The 24,067-nt window shown below is 42.5% G+C and overlaps 1 protein-coding gene across 1 annotated transcript in view; it reads left to right on the top strand.

The window, feature by feature from the left end:
• The window catches only part of ITM2B (integral membrane protein 2B), a 476,795-nt gene that overhangs the window by 381,312 nt on the left and 71,416 nt on the right, over window positions 1–24,067 (top strand). Inside the window, exon 5 of the mRNA XM_044073177.1 lies at window positions 7,905–8,055. Coding sequence (XP_043929112.1) covers window positions 7,905–8,055 — 151 coding nt within the window. The remainder of the gene's footprint in view (window positions 1–7,904; window positions 8,056–24,067) is intronic.

Below are 24,067 nucleotides of genomic sequence, written 5' to 3'. Positions count from 1 at the left end.
ACAGTCAAGAAGAGTAAAAAGAAAAACATTGTATGTCATGTCAGGAGACTTGGCACAAATGCACACAATATGCTGCATGTTTGTGTTTAAAGAAGAAAGCAGCTATTGCTTTTCATTCCCTGTCTGTTAAGCAAGTTTGACTTTTTAATCCAGTATTACATCTTTTTTTCAGCATCCTTTTTGCCAATAATTTAGTAACATTTAAATTTCAGTAGTCATTTACACACACACATCCTACAATTACCAATACTTTAAGAACACCTCTGTTGTCCCACTTTATTATCAAATGAATGAAAAAAATGAAGTATGACATTGCAACCCCTCTCCCCCGTGCCTCTCAACAATCCCTGATTTTTTTTTATAATTTCTGGCCTCCAAAAAATGTCTGACTTTCTGGCAAGTCACATAGGATTACTTTCAATTTAATAAAGCTGTACTTTATATTTTATTAATTTTATTTATATTCAGAAAATCCAGGTTCATAGAAAACCTCATGCCTTGGTCACCATTTAAATGAATTAGTGTGCAAGTGCAATTTAAATTAACTATCATTGCCATATTTAGGGCAGCCACTGTGGTGCAGCGGTTAGTGTTGCCGCCTCACAGCAAGAGGTTCTCTGTTTCAATCCTCTGCTGTGGTGCCTTCTGAGCGGAGTCTGCATGTCCTCCCTGTGGTTGCGTGGGTTTCCTCCGGGTGCTCCGGTTTCCTCCCACATCCCAAAGACATGCTGTAGGTGGATTGAGACACACTAAATTGTCCCTAGGCTTGAGTACATGCATGTGTGTGCCTTCTGTGGAAGGTTGGGCGCTGGGCTAGCAACTCGACACCGTAAAACTCTACTGCCAATCATGAGCGGGCAGTGAAAGACTGTGTCGACCCCTAACCATGAAAAGCCAAAAGAAGAAGTTTTTATTTAAAAATTGTCCCCCATTATAGTGTGCGCTCTCTCATTAATGTCTTGTTACTTGGCAATTATACATTTTGGCCATGCAGTTTGTCTAATCATGTTGTACCCAGAACTGCGCGCACATACAGGTACTTAGTCTCTCTGGTATGATCATTCCTCCATTCATCCTCCACTTTTCACCATCTTTCAGCTGAATTGTTAGTCCTTCTGTTCTACCTGCAGTTATACTAGTCTCACATACAATTTTCATCGTACAAATCCCTTTGTCTGAACTTTCAAAAGTTAATTTTTCACCCCACAAAACACACAAACAGCTGTGAACGGTTTAAATATTTTTTTTTCCTATATGTAATCTTTTATAGCATCTACTTGTGTTAATTTCTTCAGAATTACTTCAGAATAGTCGAGCATTGGAAAGCACTGGAAACTGAGTGGCAGGAATAGCAGTCTGTCTGCCAAGATTTTTGTGATATGCGTTCCTTCTCAAAACAAGTTAGAAATAAAGAAATACCTAGGCATGGACTGTGGGGGGTCAGATAAGCTGATACACAAAACATTCTAGTATGTGTGGCGTACTTCACATAATTGCAATTTCTTGACTAATGGATTTGTCATGTTGTAGAAGTTTGGCTTCACCATACTTATGAAGTAGTACAATTAAAGAAAGAAAACCATGATCAGTTATATGCTGTCTTCCATCTAGTATTACTCCATGATGTCCTTCAAGGATGCATCTGCAGTCCTAACATATGGGTTGTCCTGCCTCAGGCAGCCCTTCGGTCGGCCGGATTCCAAAGTCTGGGTCTGGCCTCGGCTGATGTCGCACTTCACCCAACGTCATAGCTGCTGTGAATTGGGTATAAAGGCATCAGCTGATGCCATTTTCCTCAGTCTTTCTTGCCACGCGGTGCCCGAATCAGAAGCTGTTCGCAAGTGCCGGTCGGTCAGATCCAGAGATTTCTACTACCGAAGACTTCTAAAAAGCTAAGTACCCCGTTGGGGACTCTCTTGCCTCAGCCGATGTCAGAAAAAGTAAATTGTTTAACTTGTGGGAAACAAATACCTCATAAGGATTTCCACTCTTACTGCCTTCCTTGCTTAGGCCCAGACCACGATGTATCAGCTTGTCTAGCCTGTGCTTCCTTCAACCGACGGACACTTAGACGTCGGTCGGAGTTTGCAGAGGAGTTTTTTGGTCCCGCTTTTGCTTATAAAATGCCGTCGGAGACTCCGACTTCACAATTAGCTAAAAAGCGTAAGGAAAAGGACCGACACTCGCGGTCCGCGGTTTCGTCCGAAACCACGGTTAAGCCAACCGCGAGTGTCTCTGTTTCGGCTGAAACAGAGTCTTCGGTTCTTCCTTCGACCGAAAGCATACCGCCGACAGCCGAGGCAGCACACAGCATGGCTGAATCTGCTACTGAAATTTCTCCTGCTGTAGCAGGCACCCAGGATTTATCAGATACTATTCCTTTAGACATATCTACCCCTGCACGTGGAGCTGCTAGGCCACCTGCATCTATGTCTATCAAGGCTTTTTCTAGGGCTAAAGCAGCTAAATCTTCTAAGGCCTTGCCTGCTAAAACCCCCTCACACAGGCCTACCTCTAGTTCTCAAATGCTCAGCCTGGCTGAGGATCTCATTTCTTTGATCAGGGTATCCCAACCTCACCCAGACAGGGCCTCTCAACCCCCTCCAGAGAAGAGGCCTAGAGCAGAGCCCCCGGATCCAGTTTCTACAGACTATTCCTCGGATGATTCAGAAAACTCAAATCCTCCAGAAGGCCCTTATTCTCCATATGAGGATTCTGATGCAGAAGACTCCATTCCTTCTGCCTCTCCTCCTGAGGAATTTTCTTTTGGGGAAACCTTACATGCTATGAGAGAACAATTTCAATGGCAGGGCCAGGATTTTTCAGATTCAAGGAAAAGGCTAAGGACCTTTTTACATTTACCACAGCATCGGCCTTTAGCCATTCCTCCAGTACTAACAGTTGTGGATGATGCATTTAATGATGCCTGTACTGCCCCTGACTCTCTTCCCCCGGCCCCTGCTAAGCCCGATAGATATTACAGGGTCCCGGACACTCACTATCACTTGTATAAGGCTCCTATTGCAGATCCTGAAACCATTTCACAGGGCCCCAAAGCTGTAGCAGCTGCCTCTGCCAAAACCCCCTCCCCTCTCAAAGAGAATCTAGAGCATTAGAGAGATGGGGTAAAAAAGTTTATACTTCTGCTACTCTTTCGGCTAGGGCCTTAAACTGTCAATTCCACATGATTCAGTATCAGGAATTTGTTAGACCAGCTTAATAAAACACTGTCCTCTCCTGAACCTATAGACCGTAAGTCCCTTCAGGATTTGGTACATAACACTCAGCAGGTCAGTAATCATTCCTTAAAATGCGGCTATGATGCACTGGAGGCTTCCTTTAGATCAGCTATGACTGGAACAGTGATCAGAAGGCATGCATGGTTAAAAGAGCAATCCTTACCAGACCATGTAAAGTCAAAGCTCCTAGATGCTCCCATGGAGAAACAAAGTTTGTTTGGCTCCCCTGCACAGCAAGTGCTAAAGAAGGTGGAAGAAAAAGCAAAATCTGTCCAAACAGTCAAGGATTTCTTACAGGTCCAACCTCCGAGGTTTAGTAGAAATTGGCCTTCAAAGAATTGGTCCTTTCCAGACACCTCCAGAGCACAGAGAGGCAGAAATAGGCATCCAAGAGGCAGAGGTCAATCCAGAGGTGCCTACAGGGGACGTCAGTGGCAGCCCAACAACCAGAGAAGTACTGCCACAGATCCAGCTACTACCACTTCCACAGGACAAACACAATGACTTGACGCTGATACCGCCTACCAGGGAACAACTGGAAGCACCCTTAGGCGGAAATCTAGCCTTATTTTCCATAAACTGGCATTACATTACAGGAGACAAATGGATTTTACAGACAATAGACAAAGGCTACAGGTTTCATTTCCACACTCTACCAAAAAAGAGAGGAATGCCAAACCTACCACCAAACCAAAAAGAAAACGCTCTAGGACAAATCAACCACTTACTAAGGATGAGAGCTATAGAAAAGGTACCGTCTATGGAACAAGGACAAGGATTTTACTCCAGACTTTTCCTGGTACCAAGGAAAGAAAATCAATGGAGGCCTATTCTCGACCTGTCCGCTCTGAACACATATCTCATTGTTCCAAAATTCAAAATGCTGACACTACAGCAACTTCTTCCCATGCTGGGCAAGGAGTCTTGGCTGGTGACTCTAGATCTCAAGGAGGCATACCTGCACGTCCCTATACGACCAGATTGCAGAAGATACCTCAGATTTCTTGCAGGATCAGAGCATTATCAATTCTCAGCATTGCCCTTTGGCTTATCTACTGCGCCCAGAGTATTCATGAAATGCCTGGCATCAGTAATTGCTCATTGCAGGCTTCAGGGAATTCAGATTTATCCATACCTGGACGACTGCCTAATACAAGCGGACAACAAGACCAAATTAACACAAGATTTGGAAAAGGTTATACAACTACTGCAAGCCCTGGGATACACAGTCAACATGAAAAAGTCAAGACTGACTCCATCCCAAAGGATAACATTCTTGGGTGCAGAACTGGACACTTCAAATCAGATGGCATTTCTCACAGCAGGAAAGCAAAAGCAACTACCACTCTATTTCATGGCATTAACAACTCAGAACCAGCTTACAGCCAGGAAAGTCCTGCAAGCTCTGGGTTACATGGCATCCTGCATAATATTGATTCCACATGCCAGGCTGCATATGAGGAAGTTGCAATGGTACCTAAAGAATATATGGTCTCAACACAAGCACAGTGTAGAAGCCCAGATTCCAATAATCCCATGCCTGAAGCAAGAATTCCTTTGGTGGGCTCAGGCCTGTCAGTTGAACAGAGGACTGCCTTTCCACAAACCTCGCCCAAGCCAGACAATCACCACGGACGCCTCAGACCTGGGCTGGGGGGCACACATGGTGAACAAGTGCATACAAGGCCTATGGACACAAGACCAGCTGAACCTACACATAAATCAAAAAGAGATGCTGGCAGTGAAACAGGCAATTCAGACATTCAGACCGTTTCTTCAACAGGGTCATTTGCTGATAAGGACGGACAACACCACAGTCATGTGGTATATCAACAAACAAGGAGGCACACACTCATATCCTCTATGCCGGATGGCAATGGACCTGTGGAATGTGGCCCTGAACCTCAACATTCAGCTCCAGGCCATATTTGTGCCAGGAAAAGAAAATATACTAGCAGACACCTTAAGCAGAACTACCACGGATGCCCACGAATGGATGATGCATCCAGTCATCTTCAAATCCATTACAAAGAAATGGGGACTACCAGAAATAGACCTGTTCGCATCCCCACACAACCACCAATTGAGGAAATTCTGCACAAGAACATACCACCCACTTGCTTGGAAGGTGGACTCCCTATCCTTCAGTTGGGGAAACCTGACAGCATATGCATTCCCACCTCTTCCTTTGATGCACAAAGTGCTACTGAAGATCAAAGAAGAACACCCAAGGATCATCTTGATAGCTCCAGACTGGCCGAGGCAGCATTGGTATCTGCTACTCAGGAGTATGTCTCGGACACGCGCATGGCCTCTACCTCTAGTTCCTTTACTGCTAACACAGAACAACTTCAAGATCCTACATCCAAACTTGAAAACGCTGCAGCTAGCTGCTTGGAATATTACATAAAACAAAATAACCCAGATTTATCTCAGAGGGTTAAAGACATTATCCTGGAGGCTCGCAGACCCTCCACAAGAAAGACTTATTCAGCCAAATGGAAAAGATACCTCATTTGGAGTGCAGCAAAAGGAGAAAATGTATCATTAGCAAACATAGCTAACATCCTGGAATATTTAGCAGAACTTTTCCACAATGGCCTGTCTTACTCCTCCATTAAGATTCATGCATCAGCAATTTCAGCAGAATACAACATGGATCCTCCAGTCTTCTCTCATCCTCTACTCAGGCAGTTTCTGAGAGGAATTAAAAATGTAAAGCCTCCAAGGAAGCCACCTTTGCCTACATGGGATCTCAACTTTGTGCTGGAAAAGTTAACACTCTCCCCTTTCGAACCAGCAGCAACAGCAGAACTACAGTTCTTATCTTGGAAAACTGTTTTCCTGCTTGCAATCACTTCAGCAAGAAGGGTTTCTGAATTACAGGCATTAATGGCAGTACAGCCCTTCCTTATCTTCCATCAAGATAGTGTCCTTGAGAACTAATCCTACTTTTATGCCAAAGGTGGTCTCCAGGGTATCCTTGAACCAAGCAATCCATCTACCAACATTCTTCCCCAACCCACAGAACAGGGGGGAAAGACTGCTACATACCTTGGATGTATACAGGCAATTGCGCTACTATCTGGACAGAACCAAGAGCAATAGAAAAACTGACCAGCTTCTGGTAGCATATGCAACAGGAATGGAAGGAAAAGCAATTTCAAAACAGACCATCTCAAAATGGATAGGAAATTGCATTAGATTTTGTTACTCTTTTCATGGAAAGACAACTCCAGAAACCATCAGACCTCACTCCACAAGGGCTACAGCCACTACTACAGCCTTCTTACGAGGAGTGGCTACCTTGGAGCTCCGTGCATACATTTGCCAAGCATTATAATCTACCTTTGTACTCCAGATCCCGAGCAGGTTTTGCAACTGCTGTTTTGCAAGGGATCTTAACTACACCATAATCATCTTAGTGCCTCCTCCCCCAGTTTGGCTATGGTATTCTACCCATATGTTAGGACTGCAGATGCATCCTTGAAGGACATAGTACAGTTTTGTACCTACCATAAATGTAGATGTCCGAGAGGTATGCATCTGCAGTCAGGATTACCCACCCTCCTTCCCCTCTGTGGTACTCCTAGGGTATTTGCCCATCTTGTAGCTAGCTGGGGGAATCTTTTATGGTGTATTTGTTTGTATATATGTATATACATGTTTATTTTTGTTTGCTCTCTACTGTTTGGAAACATTTACATTTATCCAAATTTAGCCTTCCTAGAGGGCACCTGGCATCTGGGGCAAGAAACACGGAGGAAAATGGCTTCGGCTGATGCCTTTATACCCAATTCACAGCAGCTATGACGGGTGAAGTGCGACATCAGCCGAGGCCAGACCCAGACTTTGGAATCCGGCCGACCGAAGGGCTGCCTGAGGCAGGACAACCCATATGTTAGGACTGCAGATGCATACCTCTCGGACATCTACATTTATGGTAGGTACAAAACTGTATTTTTCACACTGGTAACACACTTTCTTTATTCCAGTTTTTTTTTTTATATCTGCTTTGTGCAGTTCAAGGTAGAAGAGGCCTGCAGCCTATCCCGATATGCATTTTCAGGACTGGAGCTGTCATTGGAGTTGAACACTCCATTATGAGACACTGTCCTCTCTCTCTCTCTCATATGCGGTTGTGTACACACACATAAGCGCATACACAACAATAGCTAATTTATGATTTAGTCTTCTCCTTAGTACCTGTTTGGAACAATGGAGGAAAATGGAATGCCCCTGCAAAACTCCACATGGACATTAGAATATTTAGACTGTGCACAGGAGGTACCCCTGCTAAAAAGCAAACCACTAAACTAAGGTTGAGGTAGCAATGCTAACCACTGTAACATTTAACCTTCACGGCTTCCTTCCCTTGGAGCTCTGTCTGCTCATTTAATACTTGATACAAGTTGTGGTCTACTTCAATGAGCAGTACTATTGAGGGAAGATTATACATTGGAGTAGTGAAAAGCTCTCCCCTTATGTTGTATTCTGCCACCTTTTCAGTTGAAATTTTATTGAAATTTTGGTTAAAGGTGCTTTTTAAAATGTGTTAATGTGCTTTATAGTCAAAGTTGCAATTTGCTGTTGTGTAATGATAAAAGTTTTCCATTAGTAGGGTCTGTCACTTTAACTAATTTGCATTTTTATATTTCTTTGCAGGCTGGGACTTACTTACCTCAGTCCTACTTAATTCATGAGCAAATGATAGTCACTGATCGCATTGAAAATGTTGATCAGCTGGGCTTTTTCATCTCTCGGCTATGTCGTGGGAAGGATACCTTCAAGCTGCAGCGTAGAGAATTTCCTGATGGTAAAAAAATTAGATTTTTTTCCTCTTAAGAGCTCCTGATTTAAAGATGTGAACAACAGAAGAATATGAACTTTCCTTTTGTAAATCCTTGGAAATAAGTAAAGCTTTTTATAGGTTCATAGGTGTTTACTAGGCTAACAACAACAAGAGCCTTTTTAAGCCTAGCCATTTATCCCAAATCTCTGACAAGCTCTGGTACTTTTTATAAGTGTAAGCAGGGGCTATGGAGGTGAAACATTTACAAGCGGGGTCCTGGGATACGAACCATTTACAGGCTGTCTGTATTCACTAGAGACGTAGGTGCCAAACCAGGGATGAATTTCCTGATACCCATCCAACTGTTCAAGTGACACTTGAATTGGGTTAGGGTGGAACTCTGGTCCATATGGATGGGGGAGCCTGTTCCAGAGAAGGGGTGGTCTCTAGGATAAATACTGGTCTCTCCAGCATGTCTAATTTATATCATAGGCAAGGTTTGTCTTTAGAACGAGTAATTTTGGTGCTGGTTTGTTTTGTGGATATGCGTGAGGTCCATCGAGTGGGGTCTGACAATGCCTTGTGTGCCACTCGTAGGTCTCTCCTCAACAGCCTGCAGGCGATGGAATACAGAGAATAGGGCCTTGAGGTGGTTTGCGTAGAACATGTTACTTATGCCCTTGCTTATCAAAAGCAGATGGGTATGCTCTCAATGCCTGCCTTAATAGTGTATTGCTTATGCTGGATTACATAACACCATTTTGCACCCCTTTAAGTAACAGTTGTATGTTTGATGCCCTCCATGATTTCTGGAGTCTGGTTTTGAATGGTAGCAGTCTACGTATACTGTGATCAGTAACTTGACAGAGTAATTAATACTTCAAACCGGGTTCATCGTTCCCACTGTTGCAGTAGCCTTTAGGCTATCCCAGTTGTTTTTCTGCTGGACAGCGTCAAAAGTTTTGCCCGGCCCCTAAAACTTCAGTCTGACTGCTGATTGGCTAATCTCGAGAAATCAGCAGTCATGGTGGAGATTTAAGTGCTTTCTTGCTGCCTCAAGATGAACCATTTCCCAGACTTCATAGGAGCAGCAGTCATCTTATAGCGTCATTTCTGGCTAAGTCCCCATTAGGGAGCCCCTGCACTCAGACATTGACTTTTAAAGAAAAATATATATTTTATTTATTTATTCTTTGACCAGGTTAGTCCCACTAGGCTAGTAGTTTCTCTTCAGAGGGATACCACAAGTGGTATTTGTACTACTAGGGGAAAATTGGCCGTGGCATCAGGAAACTTGACCCACTTTTGGTAGTAGGGGAAGAGTTTGTGTGTGATACAGCTCTTCAGGCTGTAAGCCAGAGTGAAATGGTGGTGAAAAGTATGGAAAATTAAGGAGAAATGGTAGAATCGCTACCGGATATGTTCACAAGCGATTTGGGACCAAATAAAATGTTTTTTTAATGTGAAGGAGGTCGAGAAGGAAACAGAATTGAATAGAGAGCTGGAAATGGCTTTGGCTCAAAGTTCCAGAAAAATCTATTTGAATCGGCAAGTGGTGGAAAAATGTATTTCAACCCTCCAATTGGGAGGGTTGCAGGATGTTTATCTGGAGGAGATGATAAAATAGAGTGAGCCAGAAAGTGGAGCAACAGTTTCCTGGAATGCGATTATGGAAAAAATAGAAGGCAATATGCCAGAGAAGGTTCCAGAGAGAGTCTTATGCTGAAACAGTGGGAGAAGCGGCCAAAGAGGAGATGAGAATAAAGGAAACAAAGAAGTGATGTGTTTGGGTGGGCAGTAAAAAGAGATATGAAGTATGGGGCAATTTTAATTAAGGAAACCTTTTGTGACTTTATACTTGAAAACTGGTCAGGCCATGGAACATTTTTGGGAGTTTGTGGGAAAAAAAACACTTTCCATGGTCTGAATATGTGATGCAGCCATTTTTTTAGACAGACAAAATAATGTTTTCATTCAGTTTAGAACTAAAGTGGAAGCAATAGAATTGAAAGAACGTTTACTGACTATGTAAAGGAGTGATGGACACTACTAAAATATATATATTGAAAGAGGACTGTGGACGGGGGAATGGGAATGTGGAATAATTTTAAAAGTGGAAAATGACAATGTGATGCATATACCTAGTATTAATCTTCACAGAAATAGAGGTTATGTAAAATATAGAGGTCAACCCAAAAAGTACAGTTGTGTACCTACCATAAATGTAGATGTTAGAGTGTATTCACTGTTGCAGTCATTACTCTTGGGTTATCCTGCTGGCAGGCTACCTGCAGTCGGCCAGAATTCCAAAGTCTAGGTCCAGCGTCGGTTGCTGTCGCCTCTTCCCTGACGTCAGTGTGCCAGGGGTATAAAAGATGCAGCCGATGCCATTTTCTTCAATTTTTCTTGCCCCAGATGTCAGGTGCCCCCAAATTGGTAGGCTGAAAAATATGCCAATAAAAATGCATGCACAAAAATAACATTGTCTTCATCTACAAGAAAATACACCAAAAAGGTTGTATAAGATAGAGAAGTGCAGATAAGTCCCAGCAAAGAAGAGGGGGATGGTGGGTGGGTAACCTGGACTGCAACAGTGAATACACTCGAACATCTACATTTATGGTAGGTACGCAACTGTACTATGTTCATCGTGTTTCACTGTTGCAGTCATTACTCTTGGGTTGAATCCCAAAGCTGAGGTAGGGTGGCTTGGCTAAATAGGATTAGGAGAGGCTATGACGCCCTGCAGAACTGCAGTGGCAAAGCCTGCTCTGGACTTGAGTATATAGAGGAAAGTGGGTAGTGCTTTATGAAGGTGTGCACTGAACTCCAAGTTGCAGTCTCTAAGATATCTTTGGTTGGTATTCCTCTGAGGAAGGCTTCTGAAGTGGCTGCTGCTCTGGTGGAATAAGGCCTAATGCCCTTAGGCACTGATTTGCCATGTTGAAAATAGAAGCGGATGCAGTGGCCTATCCATTTAGAAATGGTCTGTTTTGAGATGGCCTTTCCTTGTGATCCTGCAGCATATGAAACTAAAAGTTGCTCAGTCTTTCTGAAAGCTTTAGCTCTGTCCAAGTAGAAACGTAACTGCCTGTGTATGTCCAAAGAATGCAGAATTTTCTCTCCCTTGTTCTGTTGATTAGGATAAAAGGTTGGCAAGTGAATGGTTTGGTTAAGAGCCACACTGGACACCACCTTAGGCATAAATGTAGGGTTTGTCCTCAGAGAAACCCTGTCTGGATGAAAAATGATGAAAGGTTCCACAGTCATGAGTGCTTGTAACTCCGAGACTCACCTTGCAGAGGTTATTGCTAGGAGCAGAGCTGTTTTCCAGGATAAGAATTTTATATCTGCTGTTGATGCTGGCTCGAAAGGAGGCAGTGTGAGTTTTTCCAAAACAAAATTGAGGTCTCAGGCCGGAATTGGTGCTGTCCTTGGAGGCCTAATGTTTTTGGCCCCTCTGAGGTATTGTCTTATTAAAGGATGAGAAAAAACAGGTGGTTCCGTATTGTAATGGGCTGAAATGGCAGAGGAGTGAATCTTAATTGATGAGAAGGAAAGGCCTTTGTTCAGCATCTCTGTTAGGTATTGTAAAATCTGAGGGATATTTGGTACACACGTGTCAATGCCTTGTTCCTGGTTCCAAGCACAGAATCTCTTCCATTTTTCTGCATAAGATTTTCTGGTGCTGGGCCTCCTGGCCTCCAAGATAACATCCATAACAGCTTTTGAAAGAGGAATGTTCTGAATGGTTACATTATCCGCCATGCTGCTAGATTTAAGGTCCTGAGTTGGCTGTGCAGGATCTGATTGTTTTGTTGGGTCAGCAAATGAGACAATATCCATGCTGGACCTGGAGACAAGCTCTTTAGGATTGGGTACCAGTGCTGGCGTGGCCAGTCTGGTGCAATCAGTATCATTTTTGGCTTCTCTTGTCTGACCTTTAGGAGCACCCTGGGAAGGAGAGGCAGTGGGGGGGGGAGCATATACCGTTGGATATTTCCAGCTGAAGGATAGGGCGTCCACTTTCCATGCTTGCTTGTGATAAATGCTTGTGCAAAATCCCTGTAATTGGTAGTTGTGAGGGGAGGCAAATAGATCTATGTCTGGGCATCGCCATTTCCTTGTTATGCTGAAGATTTGTGGATCCAGTTTCCATTCTTGGGGATCCAGGAGGTTTCTGCTTAGTTCGTCTGCCAGAGTATTTGTTTTTCCTGGCAGGAATTGTGCTTGCAGGTGAATTTGAAAAGCCAATGCTGTGTCCCATAAGGTCATCGCTTGTCTGCAGAGGGGGTATGAATGTGTACCTCCCTGTTTATGTACCACATGACCGTAGTGTTGTCTGTCTTTCAGTAACTGTCCTGGGTGAAGCAGGTCCTTGAAAGCTGTCAGGGCATTTTGAACAGCTAGCATCTCTTTTTGATTGATGTGAAAATGCATCTGGTTTGCAGGCCATGTGCCCTGAATACATTTTCTTGCCATATGGGCCCCCCAACATAATCTGATGCATCCGTTGTCAGTGTCTGTCTGGCTGTGGGTAAACTGAATGGCAGACCCCTGTGGTGACAGGCTTCTGCCACCATCGAAACTCCTGTTGCAGGCAGGGAATTAGTGCAATTACTGTCTCCAGGTTGTGGCAGTGCTGAGTCCAAACACTTTTTAGGTACCGTTGTAGTTTCCTCATATGCAGTCTGGCAAATGGAATTAGTAGAATGCAAGATGCCATGAAACCCAAGGCCTGCAGGATTTTCCTTGCAGATAAGTGGGTTTTTGTTGCCAATTCTTTGAAGTAAGTAGTCAGATGCTTTTGTTTGTCTGGCATGAGATAAGCCATCTGGGCAGTTGTATTTAAGCTTGCACCCAGGAATATTCTCTTGAGAGGGCACTAGTTTTGATTTCTTTTCGTTTACTGTGTACCCTAGGCCAATTAGTAATCTTTTTTACAAACGCCAGATGCTTCAGAAGAATGTCTTTGTTCTCTGCTTGAATTGGGCAGTAGTCCAAGTAGGGATATATTTGAATTCTTTTTTGTCTGCAAAACGCAATTACTGGTGACAGGCATTTTGTGAAGACCCTGGGCGCAGTAGATAAGCCAAAGGGCAGTGCAGAGAATTGGTAATGCATTGAGCCAGCTATGAATCTGAGGTATCTTCTGCAAGATTGTCTGATTGGGACATGCATGTATGCCTCTCTTAGGTCCAAAGTTACGGGCCAAGCCTTCTTGCCTAGCATGGGCAGTAGCTGCTGTAGAGTCAACCTCTTGAATTTTGGAACTTCCAGAAAAGTATTTAAAATTGACAGGTCCAGTATTGGTCTCCAGGTTTTGTCCTTTCTGGGTACTAGAAAAAGTCTGGAGTAAAATTCTTGCCCTTGCTCTTGTAGTGGTACTAACTGAATGGCCCTCATGTCCATGAGGCCTGTAATTTGTTTTTGTGCCTCTGCCCATTGATTGTGTGGCAGGTCTGGCATACCTTTTGATCTTGGTAGGGTGTGAAAATGGAACCTGTAGCCTTGGGACACTTTGTTCAGGACCCATTTGTCTTTGGTAACCATTTGCCAATTTGATGAAAAAAGTGCTATTTTTCCCCCTAAGGGGGCTGCCAAAAGATAAGTGCTTTGATCTGGTAGAGGAAAGTCATTGGGACTGTTTCCTGTAAGGTTGTGATTTGTCTTCTCCGCCTTTGGAGGTAGGAGCACCCTATTGTTTAGGCCTATATGAGCCTTGGGGCTGAGATCTGCCTCTGGGATGCCTGTATCTGCCTCTTTGTGGTCTGTCTGACACTGGAAAGGACCAATTTTTAGAAGGCCAGTTTCTGCTAAACCTGGGTGGCTGTACCTGTAAGAAATCCTTGACTGCATGGATTTTGCTTTATCCTCCATTTTTTAACACCTATTCTGCTTTAGTACCAAACAAAGTATCATGCTGTAATGGTGCATCTAATAATTTTGCTTTAACATGATCAGGCAGATTCTGTTCCTTTAACCAAGTATGCCTTCTAATAACAGAACCTGTAACAGCGGCCCTGCAAGAGGCCTCCAGTGAATCATAACCACATTGCAAAGTATGCTTTCCCACTTGTTCAGCTGCATGCAATAAATCCTGCAATTCCTTGTTCTCTAAACATTCATTGTTTGTCAACAATTTTTGTTGAAGCAGTGACATTAAATATTGCTGATATTTAAGCATATGAAACTGACAATTCAAAGCCCTTACAGCCAGGGTAACAGAAGTGTATACTCCCCCCCCCCCCATCTGTCTAGAGCCCTAGAATCCCTATCAGAGGGGACAGGGAGTTTTTGCAGTGGAAGCCTTAACCCCCTTGGGACCCTGAGAAATAGTTTCTGGGTCAGCAGTGGGGTTTTTATACAGGAATTTGAGAATCCGGGACCCTGTAGTATCTGTCTGGCTTAGCAGGTGCAGGGGGTAGAGAGTCAGGGGACAGGCTGGACTCTGAAAATACATCATCTACAATGTCTAGAACAGGTGGAATAGCAAGGGGTCTGTACTGAGGAAGTAACAAAGTCTCTGAGCCTTTTCTTAGATTCAGAATAATCTTGGCTCTCCCAGTGGAAATGCTCCCTCACGGTATGCAGGATTTCCCCAAAAGAATAATCCTCAGAAGGAGAGGCTGAAGGAATGGATTCTTCAGCATCAGAATCCTCATAGGGAAGCATGGAGTAATCCTGTTCAGAAGAGGAATCAGAGGAAATAGAAACCTGATCTGAAGAATCATACTCTGTCTCTTGCCTAGGCCTCATCAGGAGGGGGATGGGAGCCCCTGATCAGAGTAATTAGGTCTTCGGCCATTTTGAGCATCTGTTTTTTAGGCATGGAAGTCTGAGTAGGAGAATGCTGTACTTGTTTCTTTGTCTTCAGAGCTGCTTTAGTCTTTGTCTTTGAAGCTGAAGATGGCTTAATATATAGTTGTGTAGGTCTGAAAACACCCTCGGAAGCTGATGCCTGCTCAGCGGCTCTGGACCCATCTGAGGGAATGATTTCCGAGTGTCCAATACCTTGGGTAACTATTGGCCCAGTCAGCTCCACGTGGGAGTCTGAAGCGGCCTGTGGCTCTGAGGTAGCGGGTGCCAGGGGCTGCGAAAGCACCTCCCTGAGAACTGGCGACTGGCCTAGCAGAGGCTTCGTCGTCGGTTTTGGACCTTGGATGCCTATTCTTTTCCTTGTCCTTGCATTTTTTGTAAACTCCAGTTGTCGGCTGGTCCGGCGGCATTATATAATTAAATCTTCGGCCAAAGTAATGAAATGCAAAATTGAACCGACGCTTGATAGTGCGTTGGTTAAATCTAGCACAAAAACTACAGCCAGCAACGTTGTGATTAGGGCCTAGACAAGGAATACAGTAAGAGTGAAAATCCTTATGAGGTATTTGCTTCCCCCAAGAAATACAGTTAACTTTTTCTGACATCGGCCTGGAGCAACAAAAAAGTTTCCCAAATGGGGTACATAGCTTTAATGAAGACTTAGGTTCTGAATTTCGGATTTGAAAATCTCAGGAGTCTGCCGACCGGCACTTGCGAACTGCTTTTGCTTCGGGCACTGCGCGGCAAGGAAGACTAAAGAAAATGGCATCTGCTGCATCTTTTATACCCCTGGTGCACTGACGTCAGGGAAGAGGCGACAGCAACCGACGCCGGACCTAGACACTGGAATTCTGGCCGACTGTGGGTAGCCTGCCAGCAGGATAACCGAAGAGTAATGACTGCAACAGTGAAACACGAACATCTTGCTGTTTTTGTGGAATGAATGATCATTTAATTAATGAGGGTGATAAAGATGTATATGTGGTCCGGGTAGGCCATAATGCAAAGAAATGTGAATTAGTGTAAAAAAAATGTGACCGTGCAGGACATTCATGGTTAGAATGTGAGATGCACGTGAAAATGAAAAAAAAAAAAAAACCTTTGAATGAAGTTGTACGAGTAAAAGAAATAGAAAAGGGTGTTGTACAGGAAAGTTCCCCAAAACAGAAAAATGTAGAAGTTGTTTTTTAATATTAGAGAAAGATAAAGACAGAAAAGGGTGTTGTACAGGAAAGTTCCCCAAAATAGAAAAATGTAGAAGTTGTTTTTTAATATTAGAGAAAGATAAAGACAGAAATAGTTGAAGTGAAAAATAGCATATAGTAAAAGTTGAGACAAATTCAAAAGGAAAAAGAGTTGGAGAAAAAGTTAAGAACATACTGCTAAGATAAAGTAAAGGTAAGGGGTAAAAATCTTTTTTATAAACTGTTCTATAAAGCTGAACATTTTACCTTTAAATGTAAACGGTATGAAAAATATTAAGAGAAGAATTAACATATATTGGTGTGCTGCTGTAGATGCTGAAATAATAGTATTAGTATTAGAAGACTGTGTTAACAGAAGGAGAGGATGTCCTCCTATTGTCATGTTGCAGTATTCATAACCTTAGGGAGTTGCTGCCTGCAGAACCGGACTTCCGGCCAGTATACCAAAGTTTTAGAAATCGGGGTATGTGTGACATTGCATGCAGGGGCCATAAACTGACACTGGCAGTATCTGTGATGTCTGCACGTAACCAACTCAGAAATTGGCTGCCGCATAGAGAATGTGTGACCCCAGGAGCAGGAGTAAAGATCCCAAACCAAATTAACCTTGGCCGGATGTCCGGTGCTACAGGCAGCAGCTCCCTAAGGTTAATGAATACTGCAACATGGAAGAGAAGGACATCTGTGGTTATGGCAAGATGTCCTTCAAGAATGCAACTGCAGTCCTGACATATGGGTTGTCCTGCCTCAGGCAGCCCTTCGGTCGGCCGGATTCCAAAGTCTGGGTCCGGCGTCGGCTGATGTCGCCTCCTCCCCGACGTCAGAGCAGCTGGGGTATAAAGGCATCCGCCGACGCCATCTTCTTCAGTCTTTCTTGCTGCGCTGTGCCCAAAGCAGAAGCAGTTCGCAAGTGCCGGTCAGTCAGCTCCTGTGTTTTCAGTTAACCGAATTCATCTAAAGCTAAGTTGGCAAGTTCTTGCACAACTGCTATTTGTAAACAGAGGTAAAGAAACCTGTTGAGGCATATGTATATTGTGCTAAGAAAATATAAAGGTATTTGACAGAACAGTAATAGAAATGGGGAGAATAACTGTAGTTGATTTGAGATAGAAAAAACATGTACAATTGACAAGGTTATAGGTCACATTAAAGGTGGGAAAAGTTTTGAAATGATTTATTGTGGTCTTTTTTATATCACAAAAACCTGACATTTTAACAGGGGTATGTCGACTTTTTATATTCACTATAGGGTTATAGCTTTGTATGCATGTGACAAAGTTTAAAAATATACTTATGTTTGTGTGAATATGGATGTATAATAATGGCAGAAGAGTGTGATGTTAAAATAGTTACAGAAACTGAGGAGTCTGGACAGTTACAAATATGGGAAAATAAACACTGGGGCTATAAAAGTAATGAAATTAAAACATAAATTGATTACTTTTAATATCAAAGTATAAAAATTACTCGGACTAAAATATACTGGATTTTCTGATCATGTATCTATTTTGGATAAAAGTTCATGAAAATAAGGAATATATTAAAATAGGAAAAGGAATAAAAAGAATTGGGTATAGGAGAAAGAATAGAGCTTAGAGTTATGGAAACGGCTTATTAGTATGAGACCGTTATATGAAAATTGGACTATTTGGTGTATATGATTTAAGAAGAAATATAAGGTGCATTTTAAAATGTGTGGAAAAGAAAAATGGAATACAGAGTATTAAGAACCTTTTAATGTTTTAGTAGAAAAAGATAAAATCTATGAAAGATGTGTGTAAAAGAAGTCAAGAAAACAATGTGTTATATAAGCAAAAATCTTGCTTACAAGGGAAAAAAGTTCCACCATATTTATGTAAAACGAAAAAAAAAAGAGTATTAAAAAAAGGGAAGCAAAAAGGAATATATGAAGTAATTAAGCACTATGTAAATGATTTACATGGCAAAAGAGGTGTGTATAGAATAAATTTATAATGTAAGAGGTTTAATAAAGACCATGAATATTTAGAGAAAAAATATAAATGAGATTATGAAAGACCATGTAAATTCAGCCACCGGAATAGATGGGATTGAATATATGTGTAAAGAAATGGAAGATTGGCAAAAAGAAATGTATTTATGCAAGTTATGAATGGATGGAGAGAGATTAGGTACAAGGAAATTTGTATAGGGGTGTTAAAATTATGTTTAAAGATAATAAAGATGAGAAATTGGTGGCCTATGTTGTTGTGTCTTTTGGCTTTTCCCGGTTAGGGGTCGCCACAGTGGAACTCCGGTCCGCTAATGATTGGCAGTAGATTTTTACGTGCCGAGTTGCCATAACGTTGAATAATACGGGTTATAAAATTTTCATGAGAATAGCAGCCAAATGAATGCAATACAAAATGGAAAGGTTGTATGGTCAAAATTTGTATGGAAGAAAAGGAAGTCCGGAATTGTTGTGGTTAATAAGGGAAATAATTGATGACATTAATAAAACAGAAGTAAAAGTAATGGTTGGAGATGTAAGTGAAGCATATGATATCTAATATGATGCTTATGGAGAATTTTGCAGGCATATAATGTAGGTTCATAGGTAGGTACTAGGCTATTGGCCCTAGGGCCTATATAAGCCTAGCCAAAAAGGTACCCTGGCGTTCGCCACCCAAGAAACTTATTTTCCTGTGCCCCTGTCGAGCAGAGCCACAGAAGTGATCCCCGGGGTGAATTTCCTATCTCCCATCCAATCATCAATATTTTTATTGAGTGCTAATGAGGAGCTTTGTTTGATATAGATAGTTTGTTCCAGAGTATGGGAAGTCTGAGACTGGAATCTATCCCTCCAGCATGTTCTGTTTATTGTTGTGAAAAGGTTTAGGTCCCTAGAGCATGTAGCTTGGAGGGATTTGGGAGTTCTTTAAGTGGAGCATGTCCAACAGCTCTGAGTTTGACACAACTTTGTATGTTAGGCAGAGATCGCCTCTGAGTAGGCGATATGCAACAGAGTAAAGCTGGAGTTTTTTGAGATGGCCTGCGTAGGGCATCTGTTTGAGGCTGGTAATCCTCTTTGTGAGGTATTTCTGTGGCCTTTCCAGTTGTAGATGTCTTGTGAGGTGCATACCAAAAGGGGCACTGTATTCTATAAATGGGTCTAATGAGTGACGAGTAGAGGGGAACAATGACCTCTCTTTTTTCCTGGATAAGAAACCTTTTGTGATGAGGTGTGCCACATAGAAGGATTTCCTGACTACTGTGGTGATGTGATTATCAAAGGAGAGACTACTGTCCACCTGTGTCCCAAGGTCTCATCACACATTCGGTGTTAGGTAGACTACCGCCTATGTGGTAGTTCATGGGTGCAGAGTTATTACCAAAAGGGATGACACTGCACTTTTTGGCATTGAGCTTGAGGCCATGGCTTTGACTCCAGGTATCTGTCTGTGAGGCCCTTTTGTAGGATGTCCACATCGTTACGAGTTTGATGTCCTTCATGGATGCATCTGCAGTCATAACAAATGGGTTGTCCTGTCGTCAGGCAGCCCTTCGGTCAGCCGGATTCCAAAGTCTGGGTCCGGCTTCGGCTGATGTCGCACTTCACCCGACGTCATCTCTGCTGGTCTTCGGGTATAAAGGCATCAGCCGACACCATTTTCCTCAGTCTTTCTTGCCGCGTGGCGCCCGAAGCAGAAGCTGTTCGCAAGTGCCGGTCGGTCAGATCCAGAATCTGGCACTCAGCTACAACATCCAGTTACAGGCAATATTTGTACCGGGAAAGGAGAACACTCTAGCAGACATGTTAAGCAGAACCACCTCAGATGCTCACGAATGGATGCTACACCCGGACATCTTCAAGACCATCATAAAGAAATGGGGAATGCCACAAATAGATCTATTCTCTTCCCCTCTCAATCACCAGCTCAAAAAATTCTGCACAAGGACATTCCACCCACTTGCATGGAAGGTGGATTCGCTCTCCTTCAGCTGGAAAGGTCTGACAGCATATGCATTTCCACCTCTTCCCTTGATACACAGGGTATTACTAAAAATCAAGGAGGAACGTCCAAGGATAATCCTGATAGCTCCGAACTGGCCAAGACAACACTGGTACCCATTGCTGAGGAGCATGTCTCGGGAGAAAATGTGGGCAAATACCCCTGATGCCTTTGATGTTAACTCAGAACAACTACAGCATCATGCATCCAAACCTAAAAACTTTGCAACTGACTGCCTGGAACATCACATAGCTGCAACTAATCCAGATCTTTCCCAAAGGGTTAAAGACATTATCCTTGAAGCCCGCAGACCTTCAACAAGAAGGAACTATGCAGGAAAATGGAAAAGGTTTGTCATTTGGAGTGCTGAAAGAGGAAAAGATGTGTCAAGTATAGATATTGCTAACATTCTGGAGTATTTGGCAGAGCTTCTACATACAGGCCTGTCCTATTCCTCCATCAAGATACATGCATCAGCTATTTCAGCAGAATACAGCTTTGATCCACCTGTCTTTTCACATCCTCTACTCAGGCAGTTCCTCAGAGGGATCAAGAATGTAAAACCTCCTAGGAAACCACCATTACCAGCATGGGACTTGAACTTTGTGCTAGAAAAGTTGACGCTCCCTCCGTTTGAACCAGCAGCAACAGCAGATCTACAGCACCTGTCATGGAAAACTGCTTTCCTACTGGCAATTACCTCAGCAAGGAGGGTTTCTGAACTTCAGGCCTTAATGGCAGTACAACCCTTCCTAATCTTCCATCAGGATAGGGTGTCCATGAGAACTAATCCTACATTTATGCCTAAGGTGGTATCCAGAGTGTCTTTAAACCAGGCAATCCACCTACCTACCTTCTTCCCCAATCCACAAAACAGAGGGGAAAGAATGCTGCATACCTTGGATGTACATAGACAGCTACGCTACTACCTGGACAGAACCAAAAGTAACAGAAAAACTGACCAGCTTTTTGTAGCCTATGCAACAGGAAGGGAAGGAAAAGGCAATTTCCAAACGGACAATCTCCAAATGGATAGGAAATTGCATACGATTCTGTTACTCCTACCATGGAAAACCAATTCCACATAACATAAGGCCTCATTCTACAAGGGCTACAGCCACTACCACAGCTTTCTTACGAGGAGTGGCAACCAAGGACATTATTGAGGCGGCTACTTGGACCTCCGTGCATACATTTGCCAAGCATTATAATTTACCTCTGTATTCTAGATCCCGAGCAGGGTTTGCCACTGCTGTACTGCAAGGGATCCTAACCACACCATAATTTTTCTTCCTCCTCCCCTAGTTGGCTATGGTATTCTACCCATTTGTTATGACTGCAGATGCATCCATGAAGGACATAGTACAGTTTTGTACCTACCATAAATGTAGATGTCCGAACTGGATAGCATCTGCAGTCAGGATTACCCTCCCTCCTTCTCCTCTGTGGTACTCCTAGGGTATTTACCCTCCTAATAGCTAGCTGGGGGGGGGGGAGTCTCTTATGGTGTATTTGTTTGTATATATGTACATACATGCTTATTTTTTGTGTTGCCTTCTATCTTTTTGGAAACATTGGCATTTATCCAAAATTTAGCCTTCCAAGAGGGCAACTGGCATCGGGGGCAAGAAACACTGAGGAAAATGGTGTCGGCTGATGCCTTTATACCCGAAGACCAGCAGAGATGACGTCGGGTGAAGTGCAACATCAGCCGAAGCCGGACCCAGACTTTGGAATCCGGCCGACCGAAGGGCTGCCTGACGACAGGACAACCCATTTGTTATGACTGCAGATACTATCCAGTTCGGACATCTACATTTATGGTAGGTACAAAACTGTACTTTATGGCTCCTAGTTCGCAGTCATCTGTGAACTTCATTAGCCAAAGACCTTCTGTGTTAGCCTGTACTTCAGAGAAGTAGAGACCAAACAGGAGAGAACCCAGGACTGAACCCTGTGGTACTCCACTTGTCACTGGTTTGAAGTTGGAAGTGACAAAATATTACAAATTATTAAATCAATGTATGAAAAAATTTGGGAAATTAAAAATGAGTGGATTGGGAAGATGAGAAAATAGTGTGTGGATTAAAACAAGGATGTCCAGCCAGTAGTGTAATGTTTTCATTAGTTATGAATATATATATATATATATATATATATATATATATATATAGTTATGGAAATTGCAAGTAATGGAGGTACAAATACCAATAATGCATACTTTTGCTGCTGATATTGTAATAGTTAAAATAAATTATGGATGGAAGAAATGAAAAATTAAGTAATATCAGAAAGGTTTAAGTATAAATGGAAGTAAAGGATTTGGTTATGAAGGTATAATAGGAGGTGTAGAATATAATGAAAAGTGTACAGATGTACTGGGGATAGTATTTTGGTAGAAGTGAATATAAACATGAGCAGTGGGACATAGTTATTAAAGGAATTAGATACGACTGCCTTTTGGAAAGAAAACGCACAGATTTTCATATGGAAAGCGGCACATTTGATAAATACCCCAATGGGAAGTGTAGCTTATGCAGCAGATATTTGCATGCTACCAGGGAAATATGAAAAATAAATTATATTTCCTTTTTATGGGGTTCATGATTGGACCATGTAAAGAGAGGAATTTTGTATATGAAATAGCAGGGGAGGCTGGGATTAATAAACCCAGTTGTATTTGCAGCATCTTTAAACATGTATAAAGTTTTAAAAGGAGTTATGGAAAATGGTAACAATTTGGTAGAGATGATAATGTATGATAAATGGGAACTTTGGGAAGAGATCGGAATGAAGAAAAGTAAGTGTTATGAATGAAGGCATGAAAGTATTTCATAATAAAATTATGTTATGAAAACAAGTATGCAACAGAAAAAATAAAAAAGAACATGTTAATATTATGAAATCTTTATTTGGTTGATCCATAGAATGAAAAGTAAGAAAAAAAGCAATAATGAGATGTACAAAGTATAAAAAAAAGAATGCAATGACTTTTTTGGAGGCTGTCCCATAGGTAAATTACCAGTAAAAGCAAATATGGCATACAAAAGTAAACAGGATAGAATATGTAGCAAGTGTAAAGAATTTGAAACTGCAGAATCTTATTTTGAAATGTGAAAGAATTAGAGTTGTTAAAATTCTTTAAAATTTGAAATGTTAAATATGGACATGATTGAATGATGTTAAGTTGTCTATCTCGCCTTCATTCTTGCTGGATGGGTTCGGAGCCGATCCTCGGCTCCGACTCGGCCACTCTAAAAGCTCGAGAGTTAGTTCCACCGGCTCGAGGCTCCCCTTTTATCCCACAATGCTAGGCGGTAATACCTCAGATCTCGTTTGCCGCTACAGCGATCGAGGTGTGTTGTTCCAACCGGCTTCAGGTTAGTTTGTTTAGAACAGTCTAAAAGTTAATTTAAACCCCTTTAACTTAGTTTTTATTCATAATTCCCATAGTTAAGTAGTTTTTTTATCCTTTCCCTCCTGTTTATCCCCCTTTTTACCACAAGAACTTAGGAGTTCTTTCCTTAGGCCTTCGGGCCCTTCCATCCCCTATTAGTAGTGGAGTGTGTGTGTTTTTTGTAGGGATCAAAAAAAACTAAATTTATTAGTTTAATTTTTAGTGGATAGTGTAATCGGTGTGTTTGTGCTTGTGTGGTGATTACACATTTTTTCTTAGTAATGTCTAAGGATTCTAAGGTCTCGGGCTTTAAGAAGTGTGACTCGTGCTGTCAGAAGATGTCTCTGACAGACGGTCACACTTCTTGCGTGTACTGCCTGGGACCTTTGCACCTGCAGGACTCTTGTGCTGTATGCCATGGCTTCAGCCCTAGAGTCCTGCAGGAAAGGAAAAATAAGCTTATTTTACGAGGCTTATTGAAACCTGAGGGTCCCCCGACTCTATCTTCGGGCAAACCCTCCAAGCCTACTAGGTCGTCGGCTCCAGCTTCTGAGTCGACACCTAGGGCTTCGAAGTCTGCTACAACATCGGCTCCGGCTGGAGCCGATGAGACTCTAACACTTATTTCTTCTGTTCCCTCGGCT

This window comes from Protopterus annectens, chromosome 5.part1 (genome assembly GCF_019279795.1).
Source record: "Protopterus annectens isolate FY-2018-M chromosome 5.part1, PAN1.0, whole genome shotgun sequence".
Lineage (NCBI taxonomy): Eukaryota > Metazoa > Chordata > Ceratodontiformes > Protopteridae > Protopterus > Protopterus annectens.
The sequence above is the reverse complement of the archived record's forward strand: the minus strand, read 5'-3'. Positions and strand labels throughout refer to the sequence as shown.